This window comes from Pholis gunnellus (assembly GCF_910591455.1).
Source record: "Pholis gunnellus genome assembly, chromosome: 15".
Lineage (NCBI taxonomy): Eukaryota > Metazoa > Chordata > Actinopteri > Perciformes > Pholidae > Pholis > Pholis gunnellus.
In genome coordinates, this window is record NC_136542.1 from 2,271,338 (window position 1) to 2,285,493 (window position 14,156).

The window sequence follows — 14,156 nt, forward strand, 5'->3', positions numbered from 1 at the left end:
CCTTGCCACTGAGCTGATATTTACTGTGGATAATCAATAATATTTTATGTTATAACATATTTTTTATTTACTGTTAACCTTTTGTGATTCTTGCAGCCAAAAGCACTATTTACTGGTATTTGCCAAAATGAAGGGAAATTGCATCTAAATTGTGGATTTCTGGACAGTATGATGCTAGCTTTGGGATGACATCGGTCTCTATTTAGAATATATAATGTCCATAGTATTTAAAGTGTTACTCCCTCCCTTATCTGTCTAAATCACAACCACACACATACTCTCAAAATGATTCCCTAATAGAAAAAAAACAACCACATGATCCAAATGAATACAACTTTTATTTATAACAACTAAAATAGGAACACAAAATACTACAATAATAATTTAAAATAAATCAAAATTAATCTTTAAAAACATCCTCCAAACTCTCCTGCCCCGACCACCGCCTCCTCCTCGGTACACATGTACAACAAAATACAAACATATTAAATGTGACGTTGCTTTTTTCATGTTAATTCTTTCATAATGCAATCAAACAAAATTCACTTGGGTTTATAATGTGAATTCTTGTTCATCTTCATACTAATTTCTTGTTACAGAGTGCTGGAGTAACAGATCATATGACATGGTTCAGCCAGGGTTGAGTTAAACACTTGAAGACTGCTTCAATTTAATATCCTAATAATTGTAAAAACTAACAGCCAATGGGGAAACTCCTACCGACCAATGGTGTAACTTTATTAGTCATTTACCCTAAGTGACAGACTTTTGTGCATATAGCCACCGCTTTCCTGGGCTGCAGCCGAAAATACCAAATCAGATTAAAACTATAATCATCACAGTCAGACTGTGACTACATTCAAACTACAGCAAAACATGAACAGTTAGCAAATCAGCTTTGAAGGAGGCTGTGGCCTTCTCGATCTGCTGCTGCTGCTGGAGGAAGCTGGACATTAAATGCACGTACCAAATCAACTTCATCTTTCCTTTTCGAACACTAACAAATACCAGTCTGTTAGGCCACACAAGCGTCCATGGAGCCACCACCGGGTAAACTACCGAGGGGCTTATCCTCCAATAAAACACTTCAGATTCTCTTGCAATGTCATTGTCTTCCTGACCAAAGTGATCCCTCTGACTCCTCCCACTCTCCCAGACTACCTGCAACGCTCCTTTTGCAGGGTGAGAATCATTGGGTCCCTGTAAATTAGCCCAGTAGTTTACCATCAGTTGCGTTCTCCTTAAATCCGGCGGCGTGTCTCCCATTTCAACCTGCAGGGCCGGTTCTGTGGGTAACCTACAAAATAAAAGCCCTCAAATTTAAAAGAATTATTGAAATTGAACTAATTCCTGCAGTCTAAACAATGATTCCCATCTTAAGTTACCTTCCATCTTTCCCATATGTAATGGGTGTGGGTTGGACATGGAAAAAGACAACTCAATGGATTGTTTTCCAACATTTATTTACTTCTGCAGAAGACAAAACTCAACCCATTAACCTAAATCATAACACATGTACTCAAAACCATTAAAAACAATATATACATGAGGAAAAACAGGGACACCTGGTGGGTAAAGTTAAAAGGTGCGGAGGACTGAGTGACTAAACAGAGAAAACAAAAAATATAACATTACACAAAGAAAAACACATACTTGCAGAAGTCAATGCATAAACACATTAATTGCCTTCTGGTATTTTTCTGCAATTCTGGATCTAAACATGCAAAATAACTTTACACAAGAAGAAGTTTACATCAGCGACACATACATATTGTACATTACATATATTTTAACGGTTAAAAACAACACTATAAGGCTGGGTAACGTTATGATATTAACAATAAGCAACATGTCTGAAATGTTACTCCCTTCCAATAAATCACCTTTACGTGGATTAGGGCCGTGTGTGTGACCCTGGAAGCTGTGTTCTCAGACCAAGAATTCACTGAACATCTGCCAGAAAAGAGTTGTGGCAGCTGGCCCGAAAAAAGGCAAACCGGGGCCCCTTTCTGGAGCCAGACCCGGGAGTGGAGCTTGCTGGTGAGGGTCTGGTTTCCGGGACATGAGACATTTGGTTCGACCAGGAACATCCCGAAAAATCTACATTGAGCCGCCGCCCTATGGAAACACCGCTCAAAGGGATATGCGGAGGGGTGATTGGGATTGATTCTCTCCTGTGTGAGTTTTCATGTGTACCTTTAGACCAGCGAGGTGCCTATATCTTTTATCACAAACTGAGCAGCTGTAAGGTTTCTCTCCTGTGTGGATTCTCATGTGGTCCTGTAAAACCCATTTCTGTGTAAAAGATTTATTACAAACTGAGCAGCTGTAAGGTCTCTCTCCTGTGTGGATTCTCATGTGTACATTTAGATATCTATTGCGCATAAACATTTTATCACATAATGAGCATCTGAAAGATTTCACTCCTGTGTGGATTGTCATGTGCATCTGTGAAACATGTTTATGTGCAAAAGATTTCTTGCAAACTGAGCAGCTGTAAGGTTTCTCCCCTGTGTGGGTTATCATGTGTGTCTTTACATTTTGTTTTTGTGCAAAAGATTTCTTGCATACTGAGCAGCTGTAAGGTCTCTCTCCTGTGTGGATTCTCATGTGTTTCTTCAGATATATACCATTGGCAAATGTTTTCTCACACTCAGAGCATCTAAAACGTTTCTCACCAGCACTACATCTTGGATCACTGACCAGGACTTCATCAGGTTTCAAAGAGTTTAAACCTGACTGAGGTTCTCTGGTCTCCTTCCAATCATTACTGTCATAAGAGTCTCCAGTCTTCTCATCAGTATCTGGTACTGGATGAATGTCTGGATCTAAGTTCCTGTCTGGTTCTGGTCCTCCACAGTCCTCTACGTCAGCTTCTGTTTCCATCTGTTCAGTTTTTCTTTGATGAAGCTGCGAGGACTGAGCTTCCTCTTCATCATCTTCACTCTTCACAGGAGTGAATGACAACTTGACATCAGCCTCCTGCAGCCCTTGAAGCTGCTCTCCCTCCTGACTGGTCCAGAGTTCCTCCTGTTCCTCTTTAATGTGTGGGGGCTCTGGCTCCTCCTGTTCCTCTTTAATGTGTGGGGGCTCTGGGTCCTCCTGTTCCTCTTCAATGTGTGGGGGCTCTGGGTCCTCGTGGTCCTCTTTAATGTGTGGGGGCTCTGGGTCCTCCTGGTACAGACTGGAGCTCCACTCCTGCTGCTCAGGGGGAACTTCTTCATTAACCACCAACAGCTGCTGGACCACCAACAGCTGCTGGACGTCTGCAGGAAAACAGTAAACACACACAGAGACGTTACAAAGACATTTTAGTATTGAGCAAATAGTCTCCTGTACATACACTTTTCCCCCTGCTATCATTCCCTCTTACACTCCCTGTGCACAGTTACCAAAGAGACATGCCGGCACAAATTGTAAAGACACAATGCACCAGCAGCAATGATGTCATCAATATCAAATCCACGTGGTGTTATCAAAGAGAACAAACTTGTACTTTAAGTTTAAATATGTTCTGTCATCTATAAGTTGAGAGAACAGATCAGAAGAAGAAGAAAAATATTCATTGCAACAGAGTCTCACTCCAAACTACATTAAAAGTTATCAGCCGGAGCATGAACAGTGTTTGAGAACTGAGAGAAGAAATAAAGTGAACCCACGTGCTCTTTGTATTCGGACTTCAGGGTTAAAAACAGCGTCCAGTAGTTTCTGTTGTCGCTCGTTCTGCTCTTTTGAACGAGAACGTTCCTCCTCGTACTCTGCTATCGTTCTTTCAAACAGACCAAATATCTCTTCAGCAGCCGCAGTTAGTCGCTGGTTGACGAAACATCTCAGCATTTGGACTTTAGACATTTTCACTAAACTACAGAAACGTTTCCTCCAGACAAACTCCGTTAAAACGGTTTGCTCACTCTGACCTGCGTAGTGTTACTGGTTACGTTCGGGTCCGTCTACTTCCTGCTAGCATGCTAACTTCATTAGCTCCGTAGGACACGAGGAAACAATCCACCAGCGACAGAAACTTTTCCTCCAGACAAACTCCGTTAAAAACACCGTTTACTCTCATTGAACTCTGACTAGCGCTGTGTTGATAACTTCCGTCCCCGTCGGTCTGTTTCCAGCTAGCATGCTAAGCTAACTTCGATAGCTTTGTAGGCTACCGGGAGAAAGTCTTCTTCTTCTTCTTCTTCTTCTTCTCCTACTTCTTCTTCGTCTTTCAGTTTAATGGCGGAAACAAACCCACATTTAAGGTTTATGCCGCCACCTAGTGGACCGGAGTGTGTAACATCATGACTTTATGACAGTTATCATTTAAACACAATAATAATGTTATTTATAAATTAAATTAAATAATAACAAAATAAAATAAAAAAAAAACTTCATAAAGAAGTTATATTCTGGAAATTAAACCCGTTCCATTCAAAACATTAAATAGATAGATAGATCATTTATTAATCAAGGGGAAATTTGTTCACTACAGCAGCATTATGATACAGGTGAGCAATCAAAGTATTGCAGCTGCAGAATGTGAACATATAACTACTTTCATTGGTTTAGTGATGGTCTGGGGAGGCATATCCATGGAGGGACGCACAGACCTCTACAGGCTAGAGAATGGCAGTCTGACTGCCATTAGGTATCGGGATGAAATCCTTAAACACATGGTCAGATCCTGCGCTGGTGCAGTAGGTCCTGAGTTCCTCCTGATGCACGACAATGCCCGGTCTCAAGTGGCAAGAGTATGCAGGCAGTACCTGGAGGATGATGGAATTGATACAATCGAATGGCCCTCACGAACACCTGACTTAAACACGATAGAAAACCTCTGGGACATTATGTTTCGGTCAATCAGACGCCGCCAGGTTGCTCCTCGGACTTTACAGGAGCTCACTGATGCCCTTAGACATATCTGGGAGGACATCCCACAAGACACCATCCGTCGTCTCATTAGGAGCATGCCGCGACGTTGTCAAGCATGCATACAACCATGTGGGGGCAACACAAGATATTGAGAAGCATTTTGAGTTGCAGAAATTGAATTTTGGCAAAATGGACTAGCCTGCCACATCATGTTTTCACTTTGATTTTCGGAGTGTCTATACAATTAAGCCCTCTGTAGGCTGAAACTTTTATTTCCATCAAAAGATGTGGCATCCTTTCATTCCTAAGACATTAAACTGTCCATATCAGTATAGATATCCAACATATTTTTTTTTCACATTGAGATCTGATGTGTTTTCAAAGTGTTCCTTTAATTTTTTTGAGCAGTGTAGTTACATAGTATATAAAAGTACAATGGAACAGCTGCAAATTCTGGTTCGAAAATGAGAATTTGGCATGTTTTTTTTTTTAGATAAACACCTATAACTGGGGTTTGCTTCACTTTATTTACACCAAATCTTTTTGTGAGGCACCTGCACCCTTTGTGCTATGAATTGGGAATGTTTTTAGGCTAGCCAGGGCCTCATTTAATACATTACAGTGCTTTTTCTTCAGACAAACCTGGGAATTTCCCCTGTTTGCTGTGTTCAGTCTTCAGCTACTAGTAACCAGTAACATATACACACCATTTACTCATCTCATCAAATCTCACAATCCCTAGTGTTATTCAAGCATCAACATTTTTAAAATAGATCTTGTATTTACAGAATTGTAGTCTCTTTTGTATGGGTTACAATTTTCGAGAAGAGGCCTAAAAAAAGGCTTAGGGTTCAAGACAAAATATCACCAATGAATTCCCTTCTGATCATTTTCTGCCCCTCTGCTCCCTCAGCAATGCAAAACGGAAATGTGTGATTTAATTCCTTTTCTTCAAATACACACATATATTATGTTGACATTACAGTATGTTCTCGGGTCAGGATGCATATTAATAGGCAAGGGACATTACAATTAACAGGAAAACCTAAATAATAACAACAGCCATCCTCATAATGATGAAAAATGATTTACAAGAGGATAAACGGGGGCCTGTGACACGAAGCAGGATTTGGGGTTAGCGAGGCAACTTTAGGGTTAACTCAGTACGTGGATCGTTAATGAATATTACATAATTACAGTTTAAACTGACAAATACAAAATAAGACAGCTGGCAATAAATCTCAGACTGTGAATTTGTAAATTAAGAGATTTATGACATCACTGCTTCATTTAGAGCACGATAGAACTGACTATCAGTACATGTGTGTATTATGGTAAATGAATGTGTTCTTATGGTGTGTATGACAATATTTTAGCCTCATTCTTTCAGCTGTAGCCTTAGTGGTGCGAAACAGACTTGGGAATAAATAGAAAAAATAATCTGTATATATTCTCTCATCATACGTTCACTGACGTGCGTCGGCTTCTTGAGCCGTGTGTTGCAGTGCGACTAGTCGGAGTCGTGTCTTACAGTCTCCGGTTACTTTAATGTTTGGTTTGGGTGATTTTAAGTTATGGAAGGAAACCTTCTTACTGCTTAGAATTATATTTATATACATTTCATTTTTATTTGCCAAAAAGTCTGTTTCACATCGCTGGGGTCTCAGCTGAAAGAATCAGAATACATCTCAGTAAAACATTAACTGAACTGAATACACGTTATTATAGTCAGATCTATCACGTTATAGATGAAGCAGTGATATTATAAAATCTGTTAATTTACAGAATGACACAGTTAGTGATTTCTTGCCAGCTGTCCTTCCTGCATTTGTCAGTTTAAACTGCGTTACTTTCAGCCTGAATTATGGTCATGTTCTTGATGTTGGTCTCAAAGTGCACCAGACTGATGCATTTAACTTTAAAATGTACAACATTTTCTTCCAGGTGAGCGTGCCCCCGGCCCCCTCGAGAAAACCAACACTAACTAGAAAATAAAACCTCAATTAGTCTACTGGATCAAACTAAAGACAGTAATCTGAACGTGGACTCAATAAGCGATGCTGTCAAACTGAAAGAACACGCTCTTGGATAAAGATGGGATGAAAGCTCCATCGTTCCTCCTGTGTGATGTCAAATTGATGTTTTGTACAAAACCGTTATCACAAACAGAACCACTAAAGGTGGTTGTCTCTTATATGATTAATCATGTGTAACTTCAGAGGTAAGTTGTGCTGAAAGCTTTTATCACAAACGGAAACTTTACTGCAACCAGAACAGCTAAAAGGGATTATTTCCTGCGTGAGTTTTCATGTGTACCTTTAGAGCTGCATTGCGCTTAAATCTTTTACCGCAAATTGAGCAGCTGAAAGGTTTCTCTCCTGTGTGGATTCTCATGTGTATCTGTAAATTGTGTTTTTGTGCAAAAGATTTCTTGCATACTGAGCAGATGAAAGGTTTCTCCCCTGTGTGGATTCTCATGTGTATCTGTAAAACATGTTTATGTGCAAAAGATTTCTCGCAAACTGAGCAGCTGTAAGGTTTCTCTCCTGTGTGGATTCTCTTGTGTATCTTCAGATTTCCATTGGTGCCAAATGTTTTCTCACACTCAGAGCATCTAAAACGTTTCTCACCAGCACTACATCTTGAATCACTGACAAGGACTTCATCAGGTTTCAAAGAGTTTAAACCTGACTGAGGTTCTCTGGTCTCCTTCCAATCATCACTGTCATCAGAGTCTCCAGTCTCCTCATCAGTATCTGGTTCTGGATGAATATCTGGATCTAAGTTCCTGTCTGGTTCTGGTCCTCCACAGTCCTTTCCGTCAGCTTCTGTTTCCATCTGTTCAGTTTTTCTTTGATGAAGCTGCGAGGACTGAGCTTCCTCTTCATCATCTTCACTCTTCACAGGAGTGAATGGCAACTTGACATCAGCCTCCTGCAGCCCTTGAAGCTGCTCTCCCTCCTGACTGGTCCAGAGTTCCTCCTGTTCCTCTTCAATGTGTGGGGGCTCTGGGTCCTCCTGGTCCTCTTTAATGTGTGGGGGCTCTGGGTCCTCCTGTTCCTCTTTAATGTGTGGGGGCTCTGGGTCCTCCTGGTACAGACTGGAGGTCCACTCCTGCTGCTCAGGGGGAACTTCTTCTTTAACCAACAACAGCTGCTGGACGTCTGCAGGAAAACAGTAAACACACACAGAGACGTTACAAAGACATGTTATTATTGAGCAAATAGTCTCCTGTACAAACACTTTTTTCCCTGCTATCATTCCCTCTTACACTCCCTGTGCACAGTTACCAAACAGACAAAGACACAAATTGTAAAGACACAACGCACCAGCAGCAATGAGGTCATCAATATCAAATCCATGTGGTGTTATCAAAGAGAACAAACATATACTTTAAGTTTAAATATTTTCTGTCATCTATAAGTTTAGAGAACGGATCAGAAGAAGAAAAAGATTCATTGCAACAGAGTCTCACTCCAAACTACATTAAAAGTTGTGAGCCGGAGTATGAAGGCAAATCACTGTCAAAATCACTGTCAAAATCAAATATCCGGTTTATCCAAAGACGAGCATTGTAACCAATTAGATGTAGAGATACAATGGAGACTGGGTCCGCCCACTTACTGTCAACAAGAAAAACTACCCGCCAGCGAGCAAAAAAAGACTCGAGAGCGAGCAGAATAAAGTTTCGCGAGCAAACAGGTTAAAGCTTCTCGAACGACTTTTGCTCGCGCGAGAGTGACTTTTGCTCGCGGAGTGATATAAAAGCACTCGTCAAAATACAATACGCGCGCGCATGGATCTCATTTGCGCTCTCGGGTTTTGACAGTGATTTGCCTTCATACCGGAGCATGAACAGTGTTTGAGAACTGAGAGAAGAAATAAAGTGAACCCACGTGCTCTTTGTATTCGGACTTCAGGGTTAAAAACAGCGTCCAGTAGTTTCTGTTGTTGCTCGTTCTGCTCTTTTGAACGAGAACGTTCCTCCTCGTACTCTGCTATCGTTCTTTCAAACAGACCAAATATCTCTTCAGCAGCCGCAGTTAGTCGCTGGTTGACTAAACATCTCAGTATTTGGACTTTAGACATTTTCACTAAACCACAGAAACTTGTCCTAGGTTACGTTCGCGTCCGTCCACTTCCTGCTAGCATGCTAACTACATTAGCTCCATAGGACACCAGGATACAATCCACCAGCGACAGAAACTTTTCCTCCAGACAAACTCCTTTAAAAACACTGTTTACTCTCATTAAACTCTAACTAACGCTGTGTTGATAACTTCCGTCCCCGTCGGTCTGTTTCCAGTTAGCATGCTAAGCTAACTTCGATAGCTTTGTAGGCTACCGGGAGATGAGTCTTCTTCTTTTTCTTCTTCTTCTTCGTATGTTTTTGTTTTAAATGGCGGACTACAAACCAACGTTTAAGGTTCATACGGCCACCTAGTGGACCGGAGTATGTACCATCATGACTTTATGACAGTTATCATTTAAACACAGTAATAACGTTATTTATCAATAGAATAATTAAAACAGAAATATTATATAAAACGTCATATACGAGTTATATTGTTGATATTAAACCCGTTCCCTTCATAAAATAGATGAAGCCCTTTTAAGCTGAACTTGTTTGTCCTCTATCTCTAACAGTCCTTTGATGCTCCACTCCCTTCCTAAATCTATCACTCTGCCCTTCAGTCTTTCTCTTTCCACACTGAACTTCCTCCACTCTATCAGCACATGTTCAACACTTTCTTTACAGTTGCATATCTAACATTTATCCCACTCTGTCTTTTTCATGGTGTATAAGGTGTCATTGAGTCCTGTATGTCCTAACCTTAATCTACTGAAAGTAACATCTTCTTTTCTACTTTTACTTCTATCACTTCTCACTCTGACTGACGTCAGAATTTTGTTATAATTTCTACCCTTATTGTCATTATTCCAAATTTCCTGCCAAGTTGTAATAATTCTTCGCTGTTCTACTGATTTTGCTTCTGACCTCCCAAAACAAATTTCTCAAATATAATTTTTGTTTAATGCTCTTTTGGCAAGTTTATCTGGAACCTAATTTCCCTCTATTCCAACATGAGCCGCTACCCAACAGAGATGTACATCTATTCCTAAATGTTGTGAGTTGAGTAATGACGTATAAACTTCAGTTAAAAGATCATCTCGTTCTGTTTGACCGGATTGTATACTTTGTGTTGCAGCTGCAGAATGTGAACATATAACTACTTTCATTGGTTTAACCTCCTCCACCCACTGAACACTGATGATTACTGCTGTCAGTTCGGCCGTGTACACCGATAACCTGTTTGAAATTATTTTAACAATTCCTTTGTTGAATTCTGGAATGTATACGCCCACTCCTACATGATTATTATCTGAGTGTTTAGATCCAGCTGTAAAAATATTTAGATAATTAGAATAGCTTTTATTCAGTAGATCTTGAAACAAGTATCCGATGTTAACGTTCCTCTCAGTCCATTCTCTTCTCTTTTCTAATATCTCTAGATCTACCTTGGGTTGTGGAAATATCCATGGAGGAATGTTGCTACTAATGACTGCGGGACTATGTTGTCTGGTATCTAATTTGAACTGTTTCACTTTCCTGTTAATGTCCCATCCAAAGCTTTTACCAGAGAATGTCGAGTACTCCCAACGATTGTACAGGACAGTCGATGCTATATTTCCATTAAATCCACCCTGAATTCTAATCCAGTGTGATAGTGCTAACTTAGTTAATATTACATAATTACAGTTTAAACTGACAAATACAAAAAAAGACAGCTGGCAATAAATCTCAGACTGTGAATTTGTCAATTAAGAGATTCATGACATCACTGCTTCATTTAGAGCACGATAGATCTGACTATCAGTACATGTGTGTATTATGGTAAATGAATGTGTTCTTATGGTGTGTATGACAATATTTTAGCCTCATTCTTTCAGCTGTAGCCTTAGTGGTGCAAATCAGACTTGGGAATAAATAGAAAAAATAATCTATATATATTCTGTCATCATACGTTCACTGACGTGTGTCGGCTTCTTGAGCCGTGTGTTGCGGTGCGACTAGTCGGAGTCGTGTCTTACAGTCTCCGGTTACTTTTGGTTTGGTTTGGTTTGGTTTGGGTGATTTTAAGTTATGGAAGGAAACCTTCTTACTGCTTAGAATTATATTTATATACATTCAATTTTTATTTGCCAAAAAGTCTGTTTCACATCGCTGGGGTCTCAGCTGAAAGAATAAGAATACATCTCAGTAAAACATTAACTGAACTGAATACACGTTATTATAGTCAGATCTATCACGTTATAGATGAAGCAGTGATATTATAAAATCGGTTAATTTACAGAATGACACAGTTAGTGATTTCTTGCCAGCTGTCCTTCCTGCATTTGTCAGTTTAAACTGCGTTACTTTCAGCCTGAATTATGTTCATGTTCTTGATGTTGGTCTCAAAGTGCACCAGACTGATGCATTTAACTTTAAAATGTACAACATTTTCTTCCAGGTGAGCGTGCCCCCGGCCCCCTCGAGAAAACCAACACTAACTAGAAAATAAAACCTCAATTAGTCTACTGGATCAAACTAAAGACAGTAATCTGAACGTGGACTCAATAAGCGATGCTGTCAAACTGAAAGAACACGCTCTTGGATAAAGATGGGATGAAAGCTCCATCGTTCCTCCTGTGTGATGTCAAATTGATGTTTTGTACAAAACCGTTATCACAAACAGAACCACTAAAGGTGGTTGTCTCTTATATGATTAATCATGTGTAACTTCAGAGGTAAGTTGTGCTGAAAGCTTTTATCACAAACGGAAACTTTACTGCAACCAGAACAGCTAAAAGGGATTATTTCCTGCGTGAGTTTTCATGTGTACCTTTAGAGCTGCATTGCGCTTAAATCTTTTACCGCAAATTGAGCAGCTGAAAGGTGACTCTACTGTGTGGATTCTCATGTGTTTCTTTACATTTTGTTTTTGTGCAAAAGATTTCTTGCAAACTGAGCAGCTGAAAGCTGTTTCTCCTGTGTGGAAACCCATGTGTCTCTTCAGTTCATCACTTCTAGCGAAACTTTTCTCACATACTGAGCAGTTGAAAGGTTTCTCTCCTGTGTGGATTCTCATATGTGTCTTTACATTTTGTTTTTGTGCAAAAGATTTCTTGCAAACTGAGCAGCTGAAAGCGGTTTCTCCTGTGTGGAAACTCATGTGTCTCTTCAGTTCATCACTTCTAGCGAAACTTTTCTCACATACTGAGCAGCTGAAAGCTGTTCCTCCTGTGTGGATCCTCATGTGTTTCTTCAGGTCTCCACTTCTAGCGAAACTTTTCTCACATACTGAGCAGCTGAAAGGTTTCTCTCCTGTGTGGATTCTCATGTGTGTCTGTAAATTTTGTTTTTGTGCAAAAGATTTCTTGCAAACTGAGCAGCTGAAAGCTGTTTCTCCTGTGTGGATTCTCGTGTGTCTCTTCAGGTCTCGACTTCGGGTGAAACTTTTCTCACATACTGAGCAGCTGAAAGGTTTCTCTCCTGTGTGGATTCTCATGTGTGTCTTTACATTTTGTTTTTGTGCAAAAGATTTCTTGCATACTGAGCAGCTGTAAGGTCTCTCTCCTGTGTGGATTCTCATGTGTTTCTTCAGATATATACCGGTGCCAAATGTTTTCTCACACTCAGAGCATCTAAATGTTTTCTTACCAGCACTACATCTTGAATCACTGACAAGGACTTCATCAGGTTTCACAGAGTTTAAACCTGACTGAGGTTCTCTGGTCTCCTTCCAATCAACACTGTCATCAGTGTCAGAAGAGTTTCCAGTCTCTTCATCAGTATCTGGTTCTGGATGTCTATCTGGATCTAAGTTCCTGTCTGGTTCTGGTCCTCCACAGTCCTCTCCATCAGCTTCTGTTTCCATCTGTTCAGTTTGTCTTTGATGAAGCTGTGACGACTGAGCTTCCTCTTCATCATCTTCTCTCTTCACAGGAGTGAATGAGAACTTGACATCAGCCTCCTGCAGCCCTTGAAGATGCTCTCCCTCCTGACTGGTCCAGAGTTCCTCCTGTTCCTCTCTGATATGTGGGGGCTCTGGGTACTCCTGTTCCTCTTTAATGTGTGGGGGCTCTGGGTCCTCCTGGTCCAGACTGGAGCTCCACTCCTGCTGCTCAGGGGGAACCTCTTCTTGAACCACCAACAGCTGGTGAACGTCTGCAGGAAAACAGTAAACACACACAGAGACGTTACAAAGACATTTTATTATTGAGCAAATAGTCTCCTGTACAAACACTTTTGTTTCCTGCCATCATTCCCTCTTACACTCCCTGTGCAGTTACCAAACAGACATAAAGACACAAATTGTAAAGACACAATGCACCAGCAGCAATGAGGTCATCAATATCAAATCCACGTGGTGTTATCAAAGAGAACAAACATTTACTTTAAGTTTCAATATTTTCTGTCATCTATAAGTTGAGAGAGCAGATCAGAAGAAGAAGAAAAAGATTCATTGCAACAGAGTCTCACTCCAAACTACATTAAAAGTTGTCAGCCGGAGCATGAACAGTGTTTGAGAACTGAGAGAAGAAATAAAGTGAACCCACGTGCTCTTTGTATTCGGACTTTCGGTTTGAAAACAGCATCCAGTAGTTTCTGTTGTCGCTCGTTCTGCTCTTTTGAACGAGAACATTCCTCCTCGTACTCTATCGTTCTTTCAAACAGACCAAATATCTCTTCAGCAGCGGTAGTTAGTCGCTGGTTGACTAAACATCTCAGCATTTGGACTTTAGACATTTTCACTAAACCACAGAAACGTTTCCTAGTTTACGTTCGGGTCCGTCTACTTCCTGCTAGCATGCTAACTTCATTAGCTCCGTCGGACACCAGGAAACAATCCACCAGCGACAGAAACTTTTCCACCAGACAAACTCCGTTAAAAACACCGTTTACTCTCATTAAACTCTGACTAGCGCTGTGTTGATAACTTCCGTCCCCGTCGGTCTGTTTCCAGCTAGCATGCTACGCTAACTTCAATAGCTTAGTAGGCTACCGGGAGATGAGTCTTCCTCTTCTTCTTCTTCTTTTGCTTTTTCTTCTTCTTCTTCTTTCAGTTTATTGGCGCTCTACAAACCAACGTTTAAGGTGCATGCCGCCACCTAGTGGACCGGAGTGTGTAACATCATGATTTTATGACATAAACATAAGCAATCAAAGTAACAGATTAAAAAATATATCATATATTGTGCATTTTTATACTTCATATATTTTTTTTAATCTGTTACTTTGATTGCTTATG

The 14,156-nt window shown here is 40.4% G+C and overlaps 2 protein-coding genes across 2 annotated transcripts; both read right to left on the reverse strand.

Annotated features, from left to right (window-relative positions):
• Positions 1–1,505: 1,505 nt before the first annotated feature.
• LOC306707637 (uncharacterized protein) lies at positions 1,506–4,059 on the reverse strand. Its single transcript, XM_079175163.1, has 2 exons — positions 3,660–4,059; positions 1,506–3,266 (listed from the first exon to the last, which is right to left on the reverse strand). The coding sequence occupies exons 1-2, from the start codon at positions 3,850–3,852 to the stop codon at positions 2,134–2,136; spliced, it is 1,326 nt and encodes a 441-aa protein (XP_079031289.1). The 5' UTR covers positions 3,853–4,059; the 3' UTR covers positions 1,506–2,133.
• Positions 4,060–5,345: 1,286 nt separating this feature from the next.
• LOC306707001 (uncharacterized protein) lies at positions 5,346–9,134 on the reverse strand. Its single transcript, XM_079174272.1, has 2 exons — positions 8,757–9,134; positions 5,346–8,024 (listed from the first exon to the last, which is right to left on the reverse strand). The coding sequence occupies exons 1-2, from the start codon at positions 8,947–8,949 to the stop codon at positions 7,138–7,140; spliced, it is 1,080 nt and encodes a 359-aa protein (XP_079030398.1). The 5' UTR covers positions 8,950–9,134; the 3' UTR covers positions 5,346–7,137.
• Positions 9,135–14,156: the final 5,022 nt, after the last annotated feature.

Coding starts and splice junctions, on each gene's coding strand:
- LOC306707001 (XM_079174272.1), bottom strand. CDS start 8,949: ATGTCTAAAGTCCAAATACTGAGATGTTTAGTCAACCAGCGACTAACT. Junction 8,025..8,756: donor AGTCCGAATACAAAGAGCAC/GTGGGTTCACTT, acceptor GTTTTCCTGCAG/ACGTCCAGCAGCTGTTGTTG.
- LOC306707637 (XM_079175163.1), bottom strand. CDS start 3,852: ATGTCTAAAGTCCAAATGCTGAGATGTTTCGTCAACCAGCGACTAACT. Junction 3,267..3,659: donor AGTCCGAATACAAAGAGCAC/GTGGGTTCACTT, acceptor GTTTTCCTGCAG/ACGTCCAGCAGCTGTTGGTG.